Source organism: Oenanthe melanoleuca, chromosome 3 (genome assembly GCF_029582105.1).
Source record: "Oenanthe melanoleuca isolate GR-GAL-2019-014 chromosome 3, OMel1.0, whole genome shotgun sequence".
Taxonomy (NCBI): domain Eukaryota; kingdom Metazoa; phylum Chordata; class Aves; order Passeriformes; family Muscicapidae; genus Oenanthe; species Oenanthe melanoleuca.
Window position 1 is genome coordinate 89,390,981 of NC_079336.1, and position 25,671 is coordinate 89,416,651.

The window sequence follows — 25,671 nt, forward strand, 5'->3', positions numbered from 1 at the left end:
TTCCACACATTGACTTTTTGTTCAATTCTTCTGAGGGATGAAACACATGTTCCCCAGGGCTTTATTCAATCTCTGGGGGAAAAAAAAAAAAAACATACTCTTGCCTACACCATTCCATTATAACAGGTAAGGATTTCTGCTTTATTCACTAAGCTGAGAAAATAGGACATAAACAATTTATTTTTAATTACTATGTCACAGCAGAAAGAAATACACCAATATTGAAATAATGTGCTTCATGTTTATATCACAGAGTCCTTTAACTATTTGGCTGTCAGAGGCTGCACCCTTTCATGGAGAATGCCACAATCTCAGTCAGTTTATCTTGAACATCCAAGAGGCAACAACTGGATTTTGATTTGATTGGTGCTGCTGGCAGTTACTAACGTGGTCACATCAAAACTCTGTTCTAGCAATGTTAGACTGCAATCTTCAGCACTGTCCTCATCAAGACAACACCTTGCACAACAACCTGCTTTGGCAGCAGTTAAACACTTCAGCATCCTTTTAATTATTATGGCTATAATTCACATGACTTCACGCCAGAATTTTATTTTCTTTATTGGTACTGTATTACAACCTAGTTTATATGAGAAGATAAAACAAAGAACTGTGGGAGGGAGGGAATTTTGAAAACTACTTTGCATCATGGAAGATTAACTACTGTCCAATAAATACTTGTCAATGTCTTCATTACTCTACTGATATAGATTTGGAGTAACTGATTATTTTAACTGGATTAGTATGGCTTTAGGATGACAGAACCTGGAGATGTGAACTTTATGTTTAATTGAGAAAGAAGTTGGATATGTTACTGCTATTTTGGGGGAATTTGTTCTAGTAATTGACGTGCATTACATATCAGCCTAGACCTTAAAGTCAGAACTGAATGCATTTTTTCTTTCTTTGTGCCCTAGTTCTTAATGTAAGCATAGGAAGCATTAATTTACATTCACAACCTTTAAGTTTGAGCACAACAACACGTAAAAGTGTTTAGGGAAAAAAAAGGGGAAAATCTGAACAGCAATTAATAAATAACTCAATTGGCATTTGGCAGTTTCATCACACTGAAATAATTGTTGCCTATTGCTGGTGCTTAGTGGTTAAAAGAAACCATGGAAATCAACCGTTTGATTCTCAATTTCATACTGTGCCATACAATCAATTCTTTTTAGTCAGACTGTCTCTAGATTTACTTCTGAGCCATAGTAAAATGAGGAAGCTTTCATTAATCTTTCAGATGCTTCATATTAATGACAAGGCTCTTGCATGAACAATGTAACAGCAATTAAAAAGCCCATTAATCTGCATTACAGCTATTAAAGATGCATGTCATTAAAGGGTATGGAGTTTGATTCATTTTCGCACCCCCCAAAAAATGGAGCAATTATGGTCTGGCAATGCACTTTGTCATCAAATTAGGTTGGGGTTTTCCAGCAAATGGCTTTGCAGCGTTTAGCTCTTCTCCTGTTTTATTATTCATGACTGAAATGTGGAAGTCAAGACCTTTGAAATTACTTTACCTTCTTGTGGAGTGGAGATGTTCAATGCATGCAAGCTCTCAGTACAGCCAGCCAAAGTGCAAGCAGTTAGGGTTACAGCATAGTTTGTGAAGGGATGCAAGCCCCTCAGTACTCCTGCAACACAAGAAAGCCAAGTGTTATGCATGTACAATGTACAGACTGATAGCATGCAGACACATGCAGAGGGAAAAGAAACTTTTCTGTTGCAGGCTCCTACTGTTACAGGTGGAAAAGAAAAATTACTTAAGGTTTTGTTCCTATTATCCATGACTTAAATGTTACAAAATAATTTAAGAGCAAATTATATTTTACTGCATTTTTAGTACTTAAGATGCACCTTTGTTTCTTTAGTTATGCTCACTGAAAAAGATACTACTTCAAAACAGAAGTATATATTTTAATGTGACAGCAAAGGAGTTCTTTCTTTAATCCCTGTCTCAAAGTTTTTTCATTTATTCATTTTGTTTTTCTGAGGAATTTTCACTGTCTCCCAGAAGAATTTTTTTATGCGTCCTCTCCAACAATGTCTCTATTAATCCATAAACTGAAATCTCTTTTTTTATGGAACATCCCACTTATCTTCCATTCAGTAGCAGCATATAGACCATACATTTGCTATACTAACAACAGTAACATAATTCAGGTGACACAGTACCCAAGGGTTTACAAGAAGAAAAGATCTGGGCCTTATTCTATTTCAGGTCCTGCTTTTGTTAGTGAAGTTACTAAATTCTCACATATCAATCAGCTCCCTGTTATAACTAATAATAATCACTGCTTACCACTTCAGAAAGTTTTGCAACACTTTGAACTATCATAGACAGAGGGATTACAAAAGAAAAAATTTAGTTCAGAGTAATTTTAAGAAACATCGGTAGTTCCCACTTCAAAGTAACTCCAACAAGAAAGTAATATAAAATCTAAATACAGAAGTAATTAAAAGAAGGCAAATTCTTGCCAAGTTTTATTTCAAACCATGTTCTCACCTCGACTGTCACAGCTCTAGCAAAATCGATGTGGTGTTTCATTAAAAAAATAAAATTTATAGCAAACTATGTTATTTCAAAATTGTCCAACACTGGGATTTTGCAAATCATCTTAAGAAACAACAGCATGCCAAAGAACTGTAATTTCTGGCCAACTGTCCCACAGTACAAGAAGTCTAAAAATTCCCCCAGCATTAAAAATACACAAACAGGTAGACAAAATTAGTCCTCATTACTGCTCTTCACTGAGTTACTACACTAACAGAATGTAACATAACTGTGATTCATTAAAAAAAGTATTTTTTCTCCACATAAGCCCTTTATAATCACAAAAAGGGCATGGAGAATTTGATGTTGGAAATTAACAGCTACAGCACAAATATATTGTTTGCTGAGTAGGAATCATCAGTCTGTACAAGTTTATATTGTCTTTATTAATAGGTGTGTTCACATGGAAAATATGAGATTAGCTTTCACTGAATTAGTAACATTTATGCTTTTTTCTTGCAATCAATCAAAAACTTCAAAGGTTTGCATAGCAGTGATCTTTCTATTTGAATTCTCTGGGGTGCACTTCTACTCATACAAATTGAGAGATATTCAGAAGTAATCGCTTTTACTTTAGAATAGTGATAAAACAAAACCATTTGACCAGCATCTGCTTGCTCTGGTTATAGTTTTGATTTTGCAAATCCCCAGTTAACAATGGAGAGCTGCACTGACATCCAATCCAAGTGTGACAGGAGAGAAAAAGAATGCTGTGTTGGTAACCACCAAAGAAATGTCCATATAATCTTCCTGTGATGGAAAGAGAATATTTTTAAGAGCCATCAAAAAGACAGAAAATAGGAAATAATGTTTTCATAGAATGGTCTGGGTTGAAAGGGACACTTCCCACTAGGCCAGCTTGCTCAGAGCCCCATTCAGCCTGGCCTTGAAGACTTCTAGGGATGGGGCATCTATAACTTCTCTGGACAACCTGTTCCAGTGCCTTACCATGCCCACAGTAAAAAATTTCTTCCCAATATCTAATTTAAACCTAAACTCTTTCAGATTAAAGGCATTACCCCTTGGCCTTTCACTACATTCCCTTACAAGAAGTTCCTTTTCAGCTTTCTTGTATGGCCCTCTTTTAGATATTACTGTGCCTGTAAAGTATTGGAAGCTACACTAAATTTTGTATCACAGAAATTCCATTAGTCAAAGCACCATATTTTTTACACAAGACAATATTTCCACTTATCTCCAGATCATAGAGGGTTAAACCCAGGAAACTATAAAAGGTGCTTTGGAAATTACCTCCACAAATAAACACAAGCAGGAACCAAATCCTCTAATTGTGACACTTGCAAGTTCCTGGCCAAGAGGAGCATGGCATTGTATCTACACCATCTCTCTATTCACTCTGTGGTATTTTAGGAAGCAATTTAGTTTAATTTGCACATTTAGCACTTGTAGCATTTGTTTCTTATGAAGCAATGAATTAATGCTCCTTGCATTTCCTCTTGGAAGATGTCCTGTAGGGCTACTGGCACTAAGAGCTGCATAATATCAGATATATCCAAAAAGATGCCAGGACATGCAGAAGGTTTGGATTGGGGTGTTTGTTTTGCTTTTGACAAAGTAAGAAGGTTTTATATGAAGCACCTGTAGCACAACATACTTCCCATTGCATAGGTAATTTAATAATTGAGAGAATTTAAATGAGAAAAAAAAAAAACCAAACAAATAAGCCCTTCTCTACAGGAGGTTTTTGTTAAAAAAAAAAGTAATTCAGCAAAGGCAGCAACTTAAAAAATATTTTTTTCATTCCCTAATTAATGTTTTTCCTTCACGTGCACTCTTGCACTATTTTTTTTCAACAAAGAAACAGATGTGCATAGGTAGGCAATAGAAAGTGCACAGATTTTATTTACATACTTCAGCAAACTACTTTTTTCTCAGCTGCCATCCTATCTGTTTGGCCAGCATCCACTGTAATCTGTTCTCCTTCATTATGTTAATCTGTGGGCGGAAAGATTTCTGTCATCTTCAAATCGCTTGTACAGCAATGGTAAACACCTTGGCCTGTCTGTAATTGGACAGGTGTCTGCATTGGTGTCACCCAGCTTTTAATTCAATTAAAGAACTGGCTGCTCTGCTCTCATTACCCACTCATTTCCTCTGCACTTTCAGTCAGCCAGTGAAATTTACACTCAGCACCTGACTATGCTGAAATACAAAGTCAGCAGTCCCACAGCAAAGATCATCACTGATATACGTGAATTAATTTAAAGAACAGCAAAATAAATTTTGCAGTAAAAAATAGCCTATGATCCAATGAAGCTGGCTGACAGCTTTAAAAAAACTCTTCCTAACTCCTCAATTGTCACTCTCAGACTGGCATCCCTTGTCTATACCCAATAATTGCTGATAAGAGTCCATCAGACTTTCCAGGATGGGGTGCTAACAAAGCAAAATTTGGCCACACTTGCATGTATTCTAGTAATGCTAACAGGAGAGAGGTGGATAAATTGTCACTTTGATCAGGATATAGGTTTAGAGACATCATCAATATTTAAGAAAAGGGTCAGCCTTACACATCTGGGATATGGGTCCCATGCATTCAGTCTGCCACTACAAAGCACCTGAATCCACCTAGACTCAAAATTTACATCATAGACTACATTCAAAGCCTTAAAATCCACATGGGGAAGTGGAGATGCTAAATCATTTTAACACACCACTCCTATCTGCCCAAAGAACCTTTGGAAATAAATTAAAGTTCTAACACAGACATTTTGACACACTGACCCCATGAAACTGAATAATGTCATTTGTTAAATATGAATGTAAAGTTAACAGTCTAAAAGAGTGATCTGGAATCACACCTAGAACATTAAGCCCACTTTATATGCAAAACTAGTATTTAATTCTCTATACTTTTATTTAAATGGTCTTTAATTATTTGCAATATTGAAAGTCAAGGTTTAGAGTTGTGCAAGAGAGAAAACGCCAGGTTAATTCTAGCAGAGGAGGGATAACAACATGGATATGTGCAATAGCAAAGGGGTCAACAATGAATTTATGGTGAAATGGGGACTAGTCAAAGTTAGCTGCATATTTATGTCCACTCCATTCAACCTTCTAATGCATATAGCATGTAAGTAAGAAGATTACATATCCAGCCTTTTTTCCTTCACTTCTCCATAAGGCAGATATTTCTTTTGTTCAGGACCTCTCAAAGGGAGTTCTCATACATTTAGACAACACAGCATTCTGGCAGATTTTGAGTAGAAAACTAGTACTACTCATAAAAAAAATAAATTAAAAAAACAAAACAAAAAAAAAAAAAAAAAAATGTTTACCACTACAGTATGAGGACTAATATTCTGTTCATAAAATCTGTGTATTTTTTTTGCTAAAATGACTTTTGTTAGCCAGGATTTTTTATTGTTTCCTCCCTAACTTGCTATTTCATGATGACCTATTTTGAAATACACCTACTGCAACTGAAACAACACTTGACTACAATTTACCTTAATTATTTTTTAAGCTTTAAAAGCAAAAATTGCCAAATCTCTGCTCCCCAAACCCAGACTATTTAGCTAACTTCAAAGCCTGAGGTCATACAGCATCTGTCCAATAAAGTCACTTGTGTGTTGAGATGCATCATTGCCACAGTACACTTAATCACAGTCCACTGATCAGAAAAGGAAGTCCTCAACTGACTTTGTTTTGGACAGATTGTAGTAAAAACTGTTTAAGTACATGTGTCTTCCACATATGTATTTCTGAACTAAAAGCCTGTGCACAATCTGTCACATACATCTGCATTTTTAAAGAATCTTCTAAAGTATAATATGAGTCATAAAATTAAGAGCCACTCAACAAAACAGCACCTATTCCAACTCTTCGGCTTATAAGAACAAAGAAAAGTTTTAGTGTAGTTATTGCATTTAGGTGGCTTGAAAGACTCTTTTTTCCAACAGAAATATTTCATAACAAACCATACACAAGCTCCACTGTGGTTGAAGATGCAATCCAGTTTGCAGTGGTTCAGGGAAACCTGTCACATTCCCCATAGCACAGGGAGCTCTCCAGCTGCTTCATTTTGCAGAAAACCTCAACTGAACAGTGCAATTTTGCACCAAGAGTTAATTAACCACAGACAGTATTGGTTTTGTAATCTCTATCACTGTTACCCTCGATCATTCCAAATAACTTCATCATTGCTATTTTCTGCAGTATGATTATTTTTTAAAGTTTGTAGAGAGACAAAGAAATACTGTTTACTTTTTTGCAGTTTTTTTAACATGTCTATAAAAACATAATAATCCTTTCTAGCCTGAATAACATTAAGAAATTAACTTCTTTTTATTAATAAAAGTATGGGTATGTATCTAAGAGTTGATGTAATTTTGATAAAATGCTCAGGTTTATTTAATCACACAATTTACATTTTGTATGAATAAATTTATACAACAGCATTGGACTGTAAACAAGATTCATTTAGGTCTAAACTCAATCAAGTTTGAATCTTAATACTGCAGAATATTAATATAATTAATGTTTTAAAATTCATATATTGAAAAATATGCCACTAGACTGCTAAAGCCAGCTAAATGAAAGGAGAAGGGAACCTACATTCTGCCACTCTGACTTAGAGTCACTAGGAGCTCAAGCACCACCTGACAACTCACAGAAACCTAATGGGCACAGACAAGTCTATCAGCTACCCCTTGCTGCAGTAGCTGCCCCTGCCAAGCATTCTTATCTACATATGAAGTTTTACAACTTTAGAAATTTGTCTCAACTTGGGCCAGGCATTTGGGCCTACATGCATTTATCTTAGTTGGTTTGCAATAAACCTTTTACAGAAATTTTTTTAAATCTCATTAACTGCAGTACAGGAATGTTTTGAGTGTAAAATATTTGTGCAAATCAAGAGCTTTCAAGTAATTGCAAGTGCATGAGAGTATTGGCCAAGCAATGCACCAACAGCTTCATGTAGTAAACTCCCCATTGCAGGAAGTTAGAAGTTTGGGAGTTTTGACCTTTTTGTGCTTTTTGACATTGACTCCCATTGACTTGAGACCTTGGAGAAGGCTTCCAAATTTGAGTGATGGAGTTAGAATAAAAGTTTTTAATTTCACATAGTGAAAGGTTTTGAATTAGGAGTTTTGGAATATAGTAATAGGTACATGACAAGATGAAAGTTCTTGGGCATTGTCTCTTTCCTCCTTCTTTTTCCTTCTTCTTCCTGCTTTCAAGTAGTACTTTTTGGTTGAATAGAAAATCCTGCAGTATGGGTCACAGGTGTTTGGTTATTGGGTCAAAAATATAAATTATATAGGTATTAGCTTTTAATTGGCTGTTTAACTTTAAAAGACCTTGTAACTAGCTAGATTCACCTCCATGTTGCTCACTTTTAGCTAGTAGCTACAAGTGTTGCAGAACTCTCTGTATTTTGGATAAGATTTAATAAACAATCAAGTCCAAACAAGACATCCATCTCCTTCATGTTTTAATCCTCACTCTGAGTAAAGGCAGAAGAAAATAAAGACAAACCACTAATTTGGTTTAGCTAACCTGTTACAAATGGTGCTTTGTGTGAGGCTTTAACTCATGACCTTCAGTAAACTGTTCATTTAATTCCTGAGAGAAACAGCATTTTCCAATACCCAGCTCAGACAGTGACCCCCAAACTGAGAGCAGCAGCCAGGGTGTAGAGGCCAGTCCCAAAGAGCAGGCTGCTTGGGCAGGGGACTGGCAGAGCTCTCCCTGGAGGGACAACCTCTCAGCTGACAGCATTTGCCAGGCTGGCAGCAAGCTTCCCCCAGTGCTGTGGCCCCACTGCCCAGCCCTTGCTGAGCTGTCACTGCCAGGTGCCTCTGTCTCCTCTTCTGAGAGACTCTCCAGCTACAGAGCTTTCAAAACCACAGCACAGCTCAGACACTCTGATTAACCATATTAAATCATTAAATTAACTTTTCCTGAGATATTCATCTGCCAAGCATAAAAGACTAAAAGGTGAAAAGTAATTACAAACACGTGCCACAGGAAGGAGGGAATGGCAGCTGTTGACCACAATTTTTTCATTACCACATGTGCAGTCACAACATCAGCACTCAGCTATTGCAGCAATGACAGAGGTGGGATGAACTGCAAAATCACACAAACTTAAAAGAGAAATCTTTAAGAGGAATAAATATCAATTGTGTGTGTGTTCTTTTGCACCACATTTTATTTCATTACTATTTGTAGGTATCATTAGAACCCATCATTTAGAGGCTGGTCAGTCTCCTGAATTCTACAGTAAGAGAAATCTGAATTATAAAATGGGGATTTTGTATGTGCTTGACAAGAGAAGTGTCAGAGGATTGTGATCAGTGGTACAAAACATAGAGGCAAGACAGCTGGGGTATATCCAGGGTTCTGGGATACTGTTCAATACCTTTACCAATTACTGTGATGATGGGGGAAAGTGTGCACCCTCAGCAAGTCTGTGGATGATTACAAAAAGGGCCACTAAGATGGTTAAAAGACTAGAGCACATCTCTTCTGAGAGAGAGAGAGCTAGGACTGATCATCTCAGGAAAGACAAGGCTCAGGGTGATCTATCAAAATGTGTAAATACCTTATGGGAGGGAACAAAGCAGCAGACAGACTATTCCAAGTAGTGCCCAGGGACAGGACAAGAGCCAATGGAGACAAATTTAAATACATGAATCATAGTATCAGAGAATATCCTGAGTTGGAAGGGACCCACAAGGACCATTGTTCACGATGATCTTAGAGGTCTTTTCCAGCCTAAATGATTCTGTGATCAGTGAGTCCAACTCCTGCCTCTGTGCAGGACCACCCCAAAAACACCATCATGTGTCTGAGATCCCAAATGCTTCTTGAACTCTGGCAGGTTTCGTGTTGTGACCACTTCCCTGGGGAAAAAATTAAATGCTACCTGAACACAGGAAATCGATTTTGACTGTGAGGGTGACCAGGCTTGGAACAGGCTTTTCATAGAGAAGTATCTCAGTTTATGGAGACATTTAAAACTCAACTGGATGTGGTTCTGGGAAACCTGCTCCAGTCAACCTTGCTTGTGCTGGAGGAGTGGACTAGATAATCTTTCCAACCCAAATGACCCTGTGATGTTCTAGATTCCAAAAGAAATTAGAAGCAAAAGCTGATGACAGTCTACACTGAAACAGTATGTTCTAAAGCTTCTTCCATTTGCTTAAATACTGATTCTAATTTATATTCCAAATTTTGCTGTCAGGCACATGGAATGCACCAGAATGCAGAAAAAAGCAATCCAACCTTTAGGAAAAATTCTTTCATGTGGAGACTTTGTACTTCCTTTATTACTCTGTGAGTGTGACCAGCTGCATCCAAAGTGCATCAATGCCATTACATGCTTCTCTGAAGGCAAGATGGGCAAGCATGGTACATTTTGAATCCCAAAGATTTACACTCTAACTTTATACTCTCATCCTAGAATATAGATACTGAACACTATGTTGAAATACATCACCTTATCCAATAAACTCCTGGTTCAACAGTCAGAACCTCATTTTAAGGATTTAAATCTGATGAATATTCCTTTCTTGGATGAAAATGAAAAAACAGTTTGACATTTTGGAAGATTACAAGGGTCAGATTTTGAAGGATTTTCCTTTCTGAGGAGTCAGAAATAGGCCTTTTAGACTGTGGGATTACGGTCATTTAAAGACCTATTTTACTTTTAATATTTAGCTCAGCTTTTCTTCTTCTTGACAAGGGTACAAGAGGTTCTTCTGAATGTGACACACACAGTACAGCCTTCTGAGAAATGGGTAATGCTCTTAACTTTTTGTTACTGTGCTCCAGTTAGGACCCTACTGTAATTGTTGAAAATAATTTACAGTAAGTATAAACCAAAACACAACAAGTGGGCTTAACAAGCTGCAAGGAAAAACATAAGACAGAGGGTTGTCAGTGCCCTCAGATACATTTCAAACAGCAGATTAATCAGTGCCTAGGCTTGACAGGGAATGAAAATTTAAAGGAAGGCATGGAAAAATAACATAGTTTCTTCATCAATGATCCCTGTTTTCAGATTTTTGGCTGTTTGGATTACTGTAGCGTTTTCTCATGGAATGCAACAAAATAATTTCTAAGGAAATGTCCTCAAAACTAAGGGGAGAATAAGCAAAAAAACTTGTTCACAGCAAACCTAAAAGAAAAGTAAGCAAAGACAGCCTCTTCTGTGGGGTTATGTGTTTATGCTAACTTTTGATTAACTAGGAAAGATAATTCATCAGGGAAAGATACACCTTCTCCTGGGAAAGATACTCCTTCTCATATTTGTGGGTAACTAGTTCGCAATATCCACTGACTTGCTCACCTTTGTAGGCTTCATTGAAACCAACAGACTAAAGGAAAATGACTTTAATTTACACTTGTCTCAGCTCTGACCTCACCATGAGGACATTAATGATATATTTCATACAATGCCAAAACTGGAAAATACATAACTAATCTACTGGGCAGGAGTTATGAATAACAAGAGGAAGCACATCTTACACACACAAAACTGAACTGGAACAATTACTTCCACAGCAGTTACAGAAACAGAAAGAATAAATGTATTAAAAAATAAAGACAATTCTACCATAGACCATTAAGCAGGATGGTCCAGATGTAGCTTTCAGCTGAATAATTCCACAACCACCCAGCTGAATTTGTACTAACAGGAAGACTCATTCTATGCTTAACACATTTCTTACACTTTCTTCCTAAGCATCTAGAGAATCACAGAATATTCTGACTTGGAAAAGACCCACAAGACTCATGAAGTCCAATTCTTAGGTGAATGGCCTGCACAGAGATTGATCCCACAACGTTGGTGTTAATAGCATCATGCTCCAACCAACCCTGAGCTCATCTCAGGCTCATAATCTGACACAGTCACATTGATCAATAATTTGAATACAGACATTCTTGAGTTCTTTGGGTCATATGAGTGGCCAGTGTGCTGCTGTGGCAAACAAAGCCAACAGGATGCTGGACTGCATCAACAAGGACATCTCCAGTAGAGACAAAGAAAAGTAATTATTAGTTCTTGTCAGGCCACATCTGGAACATCGTGATCAGATTTGGACCCTGCAGTGCAAAAAAAGATGTGGACCAGCTGGAGAGAGTCCAGAGAAAGGTGAGGAAGATGATCAGGGAGCAGCCTGTCAAATAAAGAAAGACTGAGAAAATTTGGTTTGTTCAGCCTTGAGAAAAGAACAGTCAGCAGAGATCTTACCACCATGTTCCAGTATTTAAAGGGTGACTACAAGGAAGATGGAGTCTCCCTTTTGACAAGGAGTCACATGGAAAAGACCAGGGCTAAAGGGTACAAGTTACTCCTGGGGAGACTACAATTGGACACAAGAAAAATTCAGAATGAGCACAGTCAGCCACTGGAATAATGTTCCTAAGAAGTGGTGGATTCCCCAGCTCTGGGCACTAAGATTCAGCTGGAAAGGGTGCTGGGCTGCCTTGTCTACACTGTGCTTTTGCAAAGAAAGGTTGGATTGCATTATCCTTGAGCTCCCTTCCAACATGGTATTCTACAATTCCATCATTTTATTTTGCATTATTTGACAGCTCTCTACAGCTCCCTGACAGTCTCTTCTGTGCCTACAGTGAGAGGACAAGAGGAAATGGCTTCAGACTGAGACAGGGGAGATTCAGATCAGATATTGGAAATAAGTTTCACTGTTTGGGTGGGCAGGCATTGGAATGGGCTGCCCAGAGTGGTGGAATCACCACCCCTGGAGGTGTTCAAGAGATGTCTAGTGGTAGGTGATGGTTTAGTGGTTTAGGGTCTACAGTGCTGGTGTTGGGTTGATGATGGGCCCTGATGATATTACAAGTCTTTTTCAACCTTGATGATTCTATCTGCTGTAATAAAAAGAATCAGGATCCATTTACTGTCTTCATGTAATGTAAAAGTATGTTGCTTTTTCTATCTCCTGTAAGCTGTGGGCAGATTACCTCTTACCTGTCCAGCCTGGTGCAGACATTTTCATAACCCTGTCAGACAATCATGGCACAATGCCAAACAAGTTAAACAACATTTTGGTTCTGACCATCAGCTGTGACTATGATACCTAATCCATATGTCTTGGTCTTTAATTTCTACCAGTATAATCTGTATTGCCTTGTAGCACAGATAAAGAATGTTGAAATCAACAAGGTCATTCAACAAATCAGAGGATAGAAAGCCCGTGCAGTCCTGGTAAGTTCACTACCCACACATGGTTAAGATATTTCAAATTGGAGAAAATAAAATATGTGCAATTTTTCCCTTGAAAATGTATACATAGGTTATGGCAGAGAAACAACACAAACCATATACACTTAAGTAAAAACTATTACCTGGGCTTCAGGAAATAACATGCTGCCTGAGGGATGACACACTTTCCAAGACTGTTGTACTACCCAAACCTGAGCCAAACCAAAGCACCAGCTTTGAGCATTGTGTCATTACCACTTTTTGAATTGTTATGAATTACAGAATTGATGTTATAGATCATAAAAATGAATCCATTGGTCTGCACTGTTGCCCCATTTAGTCATCACATAATATAATCCAGATTCTTGTCTGTAATGTGCTTCCTTCCCAGGGAACTTTGTAGCAGCCAGAAAAAGCAGTTTGTTCATAGAGAGCAGAAAGCCAGATCCACACTATCCTGGCAGGAAGAAATGTCCCAAAATGTTCTCTATAACATTCTCACCCCATAAACCCAAAGCCACAAATTTCTCAATTCTATAACAACTTATCTCCACAACCCAGTGGCATCAACCACAGCATCTGACTAACACAAATGTGTTCCCACTGAAATCAGTTAGGTTTATATGATCAAAATTAGCCAGCTATATCAAATGCTCTCATACATTAGGTCAAACAGTATTGTATGGGACCCACAGAATAATTTAGTTCAACAGGATGGAACAATAGGGAAGGGGTTAAAAAAATCACATATACTAAGCAAATTCAAGCAAACAAAAACAGTATTTTCTCCCTTTCACCCCTGCCCCAGATCATAAATAGTTTGGGAATTGTTTTTTAGTATTTATAGTTTGGGAATTGTTTTTTAGTATTTGTGCTGTATCTTAATTTCTATTATTCTTTGGAATCAGTACATCACTACGAGGATGCTGACACAAATAATTATCTTTCAAAACGTTATCTCTGCTGTGTATACACAAAAACAGACAAGTAGTATAGATCAACAAAAAAAGGGATAAGCATCCTGTGTCATTAGATACACCTAAAAAATGGTACTTAACAACATTTACCTGTGAGCATACCAGCGTCAGCAAGCTCAGCACTGGTGATGGGTACAGTGGGACCATCCACTTCATATGCTTTCAAAATGTACTTCTCAATTACACCTATGACCCCAGCTGGTTTGTCCCAGGTGACCTCAATGCTGTAACCATTTATACTGTGAACTCTTGAGGGAGTTGGCACATTTTGTGGAACTGTAGAAGGATAAAATAGAAAATAGAGAAAATGGCAGTTCTAAGGAGACTATTGCCCCTATTCTTCACTTTTAATGGCTGCAGTAAATCAGACTCAACCATTAGCATAAATACAATTTATTAGAGTTGTAACTTTTCAGCATTGATTTAATATGACTGCACATCTTGAGCTATTCGGTTTAAGCTATATTTCAAAACCATCAAAACTCCATCTACATAACATTCCTCCTTGTCTTGTTGCAATTTTCCAAAAACATTTCATGTATCAAACATATTTAAGCATCACTCACAAAGAGAGGAGGTGGATTGTATGTAGCTATCAAGCACAGGCTTTATAATAATACCACTGAATGAAGCAAAGCAGTACTGCAGCAGAGAAGAGGATATTTACCAGCTGGGTATCTAAGCCACAGAATGCCACAACTATGAAATGTTTCTAAAAACCTCCATTCTCTTTTACAGAAGTCCTTAAAAAATTAAAGCTCTTCCATTTATTTTCCACATACATATTTTATTTCCACAACACCATGAACCTTTCTTGGAGAAAAGCAAAGATTTTTAAGGCCTTTTTTTTTTTTTTTTTTTTTTTGCAAAGTCCTTAAATATTTTGCTTCTAATCATTCTATATTAAAAAAAAAGTAAAACAAAAAAAGAAAAATAAGAAGAAAAATTTAAATGTTTTAAAGAACTGGAAAACCAGGATCATGTATGCATAGAGTTGCTAATAAAAAGAAATCATTTCATTTCCTATAACCTTTAACTATTTCTTGGATATTACTATGCCAAGTAGGGGTCTGGTCAGTAACAGCTTCATCACAGATGACTGCACAAGGGATGCAGAGGAAAGACCCAAGGAACACCATGGCAGGATGATGGATGATGAGTTTGCTGTAGATGCATGTGCACTCCCTCACCCTGCTGATGATCACTCGCTTTTCTTACCATCAAATACCCTATTTTTTGGTAATTTTGCTGTTTAGTTTCATTAAACATGAATGCAGCCTTGTTTTTTATAAGAAGGGTACTAGCATGGAAAATACAAAAATACCTGGAAGTTGTGATTCTTCTGTAAAGAATGTGATACTCGGAGAAAGCTCCTATCACTACAGCAATATATTGATTTCATTATTTATGAAGTGTATCACAGGGTGAGGTAAGGTACTGTAGAGCAGATGGTCTTTCATAAGGGATATAACAAAACCAACTCAAAAATAATTAAATAGTGCAATTATTGTCCAACCCCAGGGAACACGGACTGCTCAGTGCTGTGGTCAGCTTGCAAACATAAATTCATGGCAAGCCTTACAGTTGTCAAATGGTTGACATGAAAATATGTATATATTTTATCCCTTCTGGGTGGCACACAAAGTACAGTCTGTATAAGAATGCATCTGCAAGTCCAATATTTATGCATGTGTTACATATTTTTATTTAAGTGATACACTGGATGACTTACATCAAAAGAATGCTCTGCACTGACAGAATGCAACTGGGCTTCAATTTCAAGAAGAGAGGAAGTTAGTGAAGTAAAATACACAGAACTGTAAATTTTCAAAATCTTTCTGGCGTGATAAAATTTGCAAAAGCACTGAAGAGGATAAGTTTTCAAAGTTTTCTTCATAAGACATATGAAAAATTTGATCTTTAATGTATCATCTTCCTACTCTGAAACCTTCTCAACAAGCTATGTGCTTCTGTGCTAGTAAATATTGTCACATTTTCACACACAATCTATGGACTACTTGCTAAAGGAAGCCTCATTCAGCAGCACTGAGCAGCACACCCATGTGCAGGTCATTTAAAAAAAACAACTTTCACAAGACTACCTTGTCCCTAGCAAATGCATGTCCTCTTATTTTCCACAGCTTGTGCCTGCTATCCCAGTATTACCTTTCTCTACAGCTGATTTTCTAACATTAGGTTATATGTAGGAAAATATGCAGCCTACTCATGTGATGTTAGATGTGTATGTATGAACACAGATAGATGGTTGCCCTTACTCAGTTAGTGCAGTTCAATCATTCACTGTCCTTAATTACAGAATCTACTAAAGATCTGGAAAATACCTCGAGTTATGAGAAGAAAATACTTGCCTGAACACTTTACAGCTGATGGCTGTAATCTGGTACCTGTTTGAAGCATTAAGTAGTTTCCCCCCTCAGAAACACTATGCAAGGTTCACTGATGAAAATTGTTTTGGTTGGATTAATTCCACAGAATCTCAGAACGAGTCAGGTTGGAAGGGACCACACTGGATCATCTGATCCAACTTCCCTGCTGAAGCAGGGTCATCCTAGAGCACAGAGCACAGGACTGTGTCCAAACAGTCCTTGAACACCTTCCCCCTAACATTAAACAGCTTATGAAAAATAAGAATGAGTAAACCTTAAAATTATATTTACCTGATTCTCTTGTTCGAGCATGGGTCCACTCACTAGATACTGATCCTCCTTCACTTATGGCAACCACCCTATAGAGGTATTCTTCAAAGGACATCAAGAAGGATAGAGGAAGATTAAAAAAATATATGAACACAGTAACACATCAGTAAAAAGGGAATGAAAATGAAGCACTTTATTTAAGGAACCAATGCGCTACCTGTGAATGGCTGCAGAGCGCTCTCGTAAACACTCGGCTCCTTTCCCCGGTACACAAGGATGGAGTCATTTCCCCTGCAGTTAACAGCACTGTCAGTTGATAGGCATCCGTCCAGATTGACTCTGACAGCACTGCTGGACACAGATGCCAAGTTAACGACAGCACCTCGTGTAAATTTAACATCCTTCATGCAACCACCGAAACCTAGCAAACAGTAAGGGATTAGTACCACGTAAAGAGCTGCAGTCATTAAGCAACACTTCTCTCCCTTTCAATTCTATATTTTCAACATTAAAGACTGTAATGTGAATATGTTGACTTTCAACATGACATTCTGTCTCCACTTTCAAGACACTAAGCTGGTAAATTCCTGCCTTACTGATCTACACTTTCTCTATTAGCAATTCTGCCCCACAAGGAAATACCTTTCTGTTTTCTCTTTCATCACTTTCTCACTTTGAAATTATTACCATAAAAGTAATTCTCTCACGTTTAAAATCAGCTTTCTGCTGCTTGCTACTATTTTGTTAAATATACATACTCCCTCAAACTGAAAAGAATATCTAGATCAACATTACAATTAACTTCAGAAGATCAGATGGAGGCATATCAGTTTTGTCTAACAGGGACATAAATCACATGCAGTTTATAAACATACTGCAGAAACATAACCCCAAACTACTTGTTTATGATAAAAAATTTAAGAAACTTAATTTTATATTTATTTGTATATATCCATATATTTTTGTGTGTGTGTGACATTTCTATCAAAAAATGTTACAAATATGCTAAATCAGTTACTTGCAGTTAAATACAACTACAAAATTCAGAATGCAGTAGTTAAAACATTCATATTTACTAAAAATTAATAAATTGATATAAACTTGGTCTCAAATCTGAGTAGTGGTTGGTGCTTAACACAAAACCAAAACAAAACAATAACCAAACTGGAGAATTCAATTAATTTAAGAATTAACTTTGCGAATTAAAAATCTGTCTCTCACAGATCAGTGCTTTTCTTCAGATTGTGAAAGCTAAAGTATTTATCTTATTTATATCTTATGTACTTTTATTGCCTTTATTACTGCCAGATGACAGATCAGAGTAGTATTTGTCCTCAGCCAATTGAACTGAGAATCTAATGTCCACACACAGTTCATGGAAAAAGATACTGAAGGCAGACATTCATTTTGGAACATCCTCTAAAACACTTTCTCTCTCCACAAAATAGGGAATTTGGCCAAACTGCTCCATAAAATGAATACATCCTAATCTAAGTTCAACTACTAGAGCAGAGTGACCAATTAAGTTTCTTAGCCTGTGACAGAGGAAAGACTTAGTCCTAATCTGTGCAAGCATCCTCATCATAAGATAAAATGAAGTTCTTTGATTTGCAGTGAGATGCATTCTCTGTAATCTATTTTAATACATCATTTTAAAATATCTTCTTAGCTACATTCATCACTATTTGAAGATTTTTCACTGATATCAGCCAAGCAGTCCTGTCTATTCTCAAGTAGCTGCAAAATAAGTAAAGATAGTACAAATTTTCACAAATGTTCATGACAGGCAGCTTCCTTTTGAACCTCCCAGGAGGGCACATGATGGGTCATGCAAAGGTTCCCAGACTCCAGCTAAAATTTAAGTTGTAGCTCACATAGAGGCAGGAGGAGAATAATATTTATCACTTATCTGCTGTGAGCAAAACAACATTCCTTTATTTAAAAATTGACTATCAAGCAGTAATAGATTGAGAAAACCTCTTCTAAATATTTATTAAATGGGAAGATCTCTATATCCTATTATCTTATCCTATACATCATTGCAGTCCTAAATAAAAGTATGGATTAAGGTATAATACCTAATCTTGCTCACCTGAACCAACACTTAGGAGACTGTAAGATAATATTTATCTTCAGACACTCTAAATATAAATTCACAACCACCATCTTTTTTTGTGGTGTGCTGAGGACGTTTGGTGGGAAAGAAATATTTATTGATGTGTCTTGGTATGCACTTCAGACATTCACTTCATAAGTAATTTTGCCCTAGATTCTTTGTTCACAGATCTCTTTGCTGCAGGAGTTGCAAATGCATCCACTCACGAGGCTACACCATCTGCTACGAGGCAACACTGACAGGGTATGACTGGCCAGCTCTTTTGGGCCATAAATATTATGCACACAGAACCTGAAGGAAGATTATATTATATGTGATACCTAGAGCTGGAAGAGTGCTTTAAAAAACAGCCTTGAACCATTCTATAGCTGTGAAATCAAAAGGCTCCAATACAGCTCAAGTGAATGTGCACATTCAGAGGGAGTTCATGCAATCGAAGCCACTTACTGGATTCCCCTCTAATCATTTACTGACTGATACACATTTGTCCACAGTAGCTGAAAAATACCCCATGACTGATAAACAGTTTCACAAGTAATGAAAAAACACATCCAAGCAGAGCCTTTTCAACTAGGCTCCTACAGTAGATCCCTTTGTGGAGGCCATTAGTATCAGGATGCAATTAATGCTTCTCTCTTTTCCCTACAAATTTCACCTATTCCAGAATAGAACAGTCACAGTAAGAACTAAATATATGATTGTCTTCCTTCCTTTTGATAATGAGGAAAACATCATGGCAGTTATAGATAAAATCCAAGTTCAGGCATTTATCCTCACTTAGTTTTTAGATGAGAATCAGTATTGCCTAAGAAGACTAATAAACTCTCAGCTGCTCTTCCATGGGGCAGCATCCAGATTCATTACAGTGATTTAAGCTATGTTTACTGTCTCACACTGGTTTTGTATTCTGGATCCACGAGTGACACAAGTTGATTGAGTAAAACAGGTTTCTGTGAACTGGCATTCTCTGTTGAAGATCTGAGATCATCTGGTTGGGCATCTCACCCTACCATTTTCTACACTCCAGGTGTCTTATCAGACAGACTGCCTCGGGTATCACTGGAAGAATTTTTAATAGTATTATAAAAGGATCAGGTCTAAGTAAAATGTAGATGGTAGATGGTTAGGGATAACTGGTGGAGTCTCAAGAGGTGGGAGGAAAAACTCACGTTACAAATTCATTAATTCAGACTATCAGCGGCAGAATGTCCACTTGGTGCATGACACCAGTTTTCAAAAACATATGCTCTTGGTGTTATCTTACCTTGTTCTAGCCCCAGTTCTCTATGAACATTCTGAATCTCAGGTGGGATTCCTCCTACGTAGACAGGAGAGTTAACTTTCAGCTGCTGAACACGGGGCTCGAGTGCCTGCTCTCTCAGCTCATTCATAGTGGCTGAAATCACAGAGCCCTCCTTGCTCACGGTGACTTCATTCCACTTCCCATCACAGTAAGACAGCCCCAACCAAAGGTCCACTTGGGTAAAGACAATGCCAGTTCTTAAGAATATGTTTAATATTCCGCTTTTCAGCTCAATCTATACATTTCAAAACAGAAAAAAAATATTTGAAGTAGACATCAAATGCACAACAATGACAGAAAGTTATTTTATAAAACATAATTAAGGGAATTATGAATAAAATCAAAGAAAAAGGAATTTTTTTATCTTCAGGTTAATACTGTTTGCATATGCTAAATACAGTGTATCAGTTAATTCAGAATGTAGGAAAATATATTTTATTTTTTTTTGACAACTTACTTTGGCATTAATATATCTAAAAAGAAAAGACAATGAACAAGACTGTTTTGCTTTTTTTTGAGAATGAGAAAACATTACTTTATCGATTCATTTTTTAGAGGAATGTAACAAGATAATAAGGAAATGAAATGTCAGACCTGATTAAGGTCTTTTTAATTGGCTGGTGAACTCAATTTCAAATTTTTCCAGCATACATTGATTCTTACATTCATACATTTCATCCTTATTCTTCTAAATCTTGTAAGAAAATAATTGGTTTTCTATGTGCTTTTTGAGATTAATGTGCCAATTCTCTAATAGAAATACATTTTAGTTAAATTTTTCACTGCAGAAGTTTCCAAATGCTTTACTGCAAGGCTCTTTATCCTGACTCCAACACAAGTAGGCTGAGACTGTAAATTGGCACGTACAGAACACTAAACACTTAGGAGATGAACTGGTGGTTGAAAAATATGAACATTTCACAAAAAGATATTACTGCTTCTATGCCAAAATCTTATTAAGTGAAATAAAAACTGCAGATTTTAATATAAATTCTTATCACCATTATTGACAAACTGGCATATTTAGTTTGTATTAATACTATAGTGTTTGTAATTGGATAGTATTTCCTCAACAGGAAACAGGAAACACCCCAACTGATGAAAGAACTGTGTGTTTGAAGTGCTGTGGGGAATGTGCCTCCTGTTCCCCAGCACACACTGATTTCTTGCTCCTTTCTTTAGGGCCACAATGTTTGCTATTTCAGTAAGTTCAGACCCACTCACAGTTAAGGACTCTACAATACAGGTGAAGGACTGATCATGGCACCAATGCTGATGAGAGCAGCTGGAAAAAGCAGCCCACTGGACAAGCCACTGCTTTTCCTCCCTGGTGAGAATTAATATGGAGCACACTGTGCTGGTGTGAAGAAAGCATTCCAGAGGCATCAGTTCAGCAGCATGCCAGCAAACCTGCCAGACCTGGGAGCCAGAGAGAGGGCATGGTGTTTGACCCAGGGTCACCACTCAGCACAACCCTCCTCCAATTTACTCATCTTGGCATAGTTTTAAAGCAGGCAGTGAATGATGCTTGTGCTTTTTGTGTTGACCTGGACTGACATTCCAAACACCTGAGTGCAGCTAAAGATAGGGACCCACTGCTCAGTTTCAACTCTTCTGCATGGTGAAAATACAAAAAAAAGCTACGTCCTGCATGGATATGAGCACAGGTTTATAAAATCAACAGATAATTTGTTTGCTTTAGACAGAATTCTGGGACCACTTTCAAAAAATTATTTTTAATCATTATGATTTTTAATCTGTCCTTGGAAAATATATTATTACTTCAAACAAAAATGCATGAAGATCATATTATTCTGCCAGGTATCTCAGTAGCCACCTCTCAACAGAAACAATCTTTGTATCTATCACAGCCCTAAACCAAAGCAGGTTTCAGTTTAATTCTTAAAAGCATACTTGCTTTTTAGAATTTGCATTACAGAATTTCATTAATGCTTTTCTCAACGCACGCAATTCTCATTTTTATCTACCTAAGCATGGAAGGTTGGAACTAGGAAAGCCAAAGCTTAGCCTGAATCTGGAAGACAAGAACAGCAAGAAAGATTATTCCACAGTCCCACTAGGAAATTGTGGTATCTCTGAGATGAATAGAGAGACCAACTCTGAATGATCTGGGCAGTAGGATGGGTTATACTGCCAGTGAGTTTGCAGTTGATAGCAAAGGGAGCTGCCATTGGTATCCCAGACATGTAAATCAGCTTTGAAAAACTGTACTGAGTTGAGATGGATCACAAACTGAACACTGGCCACCAGTGCACCCCCAAAATGATGAGGGCAAACTAGCACTGGGCTAGGTTAGAAAAAAGGTGGGCAGAGGTACCAAGGAGATGATTCTTCCCATCCAGTAAGATGTGCAAGACCACATCTGGACTACTGTATCCAGCTGTGGACACTGGTAAATGTGTGAGTGAATCCAGTGGAGGGACACCAAGCTGGTCAGTGGTTGGAGTATCTTGGTGTACAACTCCAAGCTGAAAGAAAAGGGTTTGTTCAGCCTTAAGGGTAGGCAGGAAGAGAACTTAATTGTTCCACTGCCTAATGCAAGGATGCAGAGAAGACACGCCCAGACTTTTCTTATTGTGAAAGGATGAGAGACAAAAGACAAGCTGTAAAGAAAAATGGTAAGAGATCAGGGCTGGTTACTTCGGGTTTTTTTGCTTTTTTCCCTATAATGAGGATGGTCAAAGACAAATAGGCTGTAGAATTTGGAAAGCTGTGGACTGCCCATCTGTAGAAAGATACACACTACTCAAACAGAAAATGCCTGGAGCAACCTTATCAAACATAAGTTGGTCCTGCTTTTAGCAGAGATTTGGAATAAATTACTCAAAAAGGTCCTTTCAACTTAAATAATTTTGTGGTTCTGTATTGCACTGCCCTGCAGGAGCCAGTCCCTGCCTCGCTCAATCTACTTATAAACATATGATTTTGAAGATGAAAAGGATATCCAGACATAGCTCTGAGAAACAAACAGATAGGGGCTGCATTAGAGGCTGAATGACACAGCTATACCTGCCATGCAAAACAGTCTCAACCAGTGTAGAACTAGAAGAGTGATTATGGCTTTAGCTCCTTTGAATTGCAAAATCTTCCTGAGATTCAGAAATATCAGCAGAGAAAAGCAATGGACTTCAAAAATCTTGTCAAGGACAGGCAGTCTTTGAGCCCTTTGAAGGAAGAAGTTCATGGCACTTCTGCTGATGTGCAGCCAGTCATTCTAGTTCAAAATCTAGCCTTGTTCAGAACTTCTAGCCAGAGAGCAGAGGCTCAAACACAGACTCCTCCATATCCTTCTCACAGTCAGTCACTCTAATGGAAAGGAAATGAGAATCTCTTCCTGACACCTAACAGACAGAAATTACTGGTAACCAACAGGAATATCACCCTCACAAGTCTCATGTGAGTACCAGTCACTTGGCTAGATTTCCCAATTTGAGTTCTCAAAATTTCACATCCCTCCTTAGCCCATCACAAGTAACACTTTCATCTTGTACACTTGTTATTTTACTTCATGAAGCTATTGAAAAGTGCAACTCTTTGGAAAAAGCTCTTGCAGGACTCTTCTCTTAGTTGCAGCTTTGCAGAACCAAATCATCAGCTACAATGTCTCAGTTACCAGCATTGCATAGAAATTTGACAGTGCTTCTGCTGCTGTTGAAGTGGTCAAAGCATCAAAATCAGTCCAGCAAACTTTATCAGCAGTAACAAAATCTTTTCATCACATAAACTCATGAGGAATCACATGCTAGAGTGCGAGCTAGTGATTCATACTAGTGTAGCTGGTCACAGTTTGCTCGTAATTATTATGCCTGGATCCAAAGATAATCAGATTGACCTCGCTGGCTTGAGTTAATTCTCAGGGCATGGAAGTCATGGAAGAAGTGACCTTTCTGCACAGCACCTTCCCAAGACATCATTTTGTTCTTGAGCAGAAGACGAGAGAGTCTCTGGCTGTTTGGGAGCAGTCCAGCCGTGTGTGTAGCTGCAGTCATTCCCAAACCATAAAGCTAATAAGAGAGCTGTGACCTATGCAAAGGGAAGGGTCAGGGAATACCTGGTACTCAGGATAAGTGGTATAGCTCATAATCTGTTTTGCTGTGCAAGTGTCTCCTGACCAAAGCTCCTAACAAAGACATCGTAGCTCATGCGCAACAAGCTACACCCCTCATTTTCACTTTCCATTAACCTCTTCTTGTGAGATCAAGTGTACAGAAAAGCCTTCTGTCAGCATTATCTATGTGCAAAACACAGCTGAGAGACTTGGAAAAGCATGCACATACTCATCCTCTCCAAAATTCCTTCATAGTTGTAAGGCCATAGAGATGTTGAGGTTATGATTAAAGTGAGATAAATTTACCTGACTTAGGACAAATGCTAAGAAAATTATCCAATTTTCAGAGCTAAAAATACTATAAATATAAAATAAAAATCTGGAAGGTGGAAAAGAAAAGGAAATTATTTTGGCTAACTACTTTGTGCTTTTGACTCCACTTTCAACTTAGCAAGTCCCCTGTCCTCCTTTATAGTCAGAATCTATTTTCTCACATTTCTGGTAGTCTTACACAGAGCAAGAGAGAGGGAATAAGACTCACCTACTACCAGAACATGCAGAAAACCCCTGTGAATACTCTTCACACAAATAGTGCCCCTCTGCTGTGAATTACATACACAGAATTTTTTTAGGGTGGGACAGTAGCATAAATGTAACATCTTATGCTATTAGCTCATGACCTTGGTCATTACTTGAGAGCAAAATCAAAGTAAGAACTTCTAGCAAGACTTGCTATAGGATGTCATGACAATTTTTTAACTAAGGCTGCTTTAAAAAGAAGAAGCAATAAGATCTAGCAGAATTCAAAACCCAGGAAAAAATTATCTGCTGGAAAAGCCAGTAGTATAAAAAAGTAAATATGGAGTAAGTTATAATTGACCTGAAAAGGAGAAAAATATATTTATACGGTTTAGGTCAGAAGTTTAAAAGAGAAGGCCCATTAGACATAATGCTACACAATAAAACAGGTTGTGACATGACAGCCATTAGCAAAACAGCTGCATAATAAGAAATAAATAAATAAATTAAATTCAATAAAAGTGCAGAAAGAGCAGATTAGGTCATAAAGAATAACAATGCTCTCAAAAATCTCTAAAAATAAATTATTGCTTTCTGGAACAACTGAAAAATGTATTTTTTTCCATGTAATACTGTGTAACACCTACTAATTGGTGCAAGTATATTTGACCCTCTAAGCAGTGGGGGCCACAGCCTAATTACACTCAAAATCCTTGGGAAAGAAAAGTATCAAAATCCAGAGTCACATAGCTAATAAAATAATCTGAAAAATTAACCAAACACATTAAAAATAAACAACATACTGGAAATTATAGAAGCACAAATAATTCTGGGCATAAACAGTATTACTTAATAGACACCAAAAGAAAGTTCACAGACACTACCTCACAATTTGCCTAATACAGGATTTGTGAAACTTCCTCTAGAGTGTTGGGAAAATGATGACAGAGATGAGATGGAATTAAGCTGGAACTAACTAATTTCTGTCAATCTGTTTCAAGCCAAAAGAAAAAAATAATTATGATTATAAAAATAAATATATACTTTTAAGAGAAAGCTTTATTAGGAGACCAGATAATTTCCATCATAACTTTTTTCTGATTTACAATTTAATGGATTTTGTTTTAGTATGAGAACTGGGAAAATAGATAAACTCTATGCTTTCCTAGAAATGAACCAAAGCTTTTAATATTATTAATTATTATTTATTATTAAAAATTTATTATTATTAATTTTATTCTCTTTTCTGTTGATTTCTAATCCAGTTAAGAC

General features: G+C 37.3%; 1 protein-coding gene across 1 annotated transcript in view; it reads right to left on the bottom strand.

The window, feature by feature from the left end:
- Nucleotides 1–25,671, bottom strand: part of USH2A (usherin) — a 365,445-nt gene that overhangs the window by 202,390 nt on the left and 137,384 nt on the right. The window contains exons 27-31 of the mRNA XM_056487445.1: nt 19,773–20,046; nt 16,610–16,813; nt 16,414–16,494; nt 13,826–14,011; nt 1,524–1,637 (exon numbers count right to left, since the gene is read on the bottom strand). Of these exons, the coding sequence (XP_056343420.1) occupies nt 1,524–1,637; nt 13,826–14,011; nt 16,414–16,494; nt 16,610–16,813; nt 19,773–20,046 (859 nt within the window). The remainder of the gene's footprint in view (nt 1–1,523; nt 1,638–13,825; nt 14,012–16,413; nt 16,495–16,609; nt 16,814–19,772; nt 20,047–25,671) is intronic.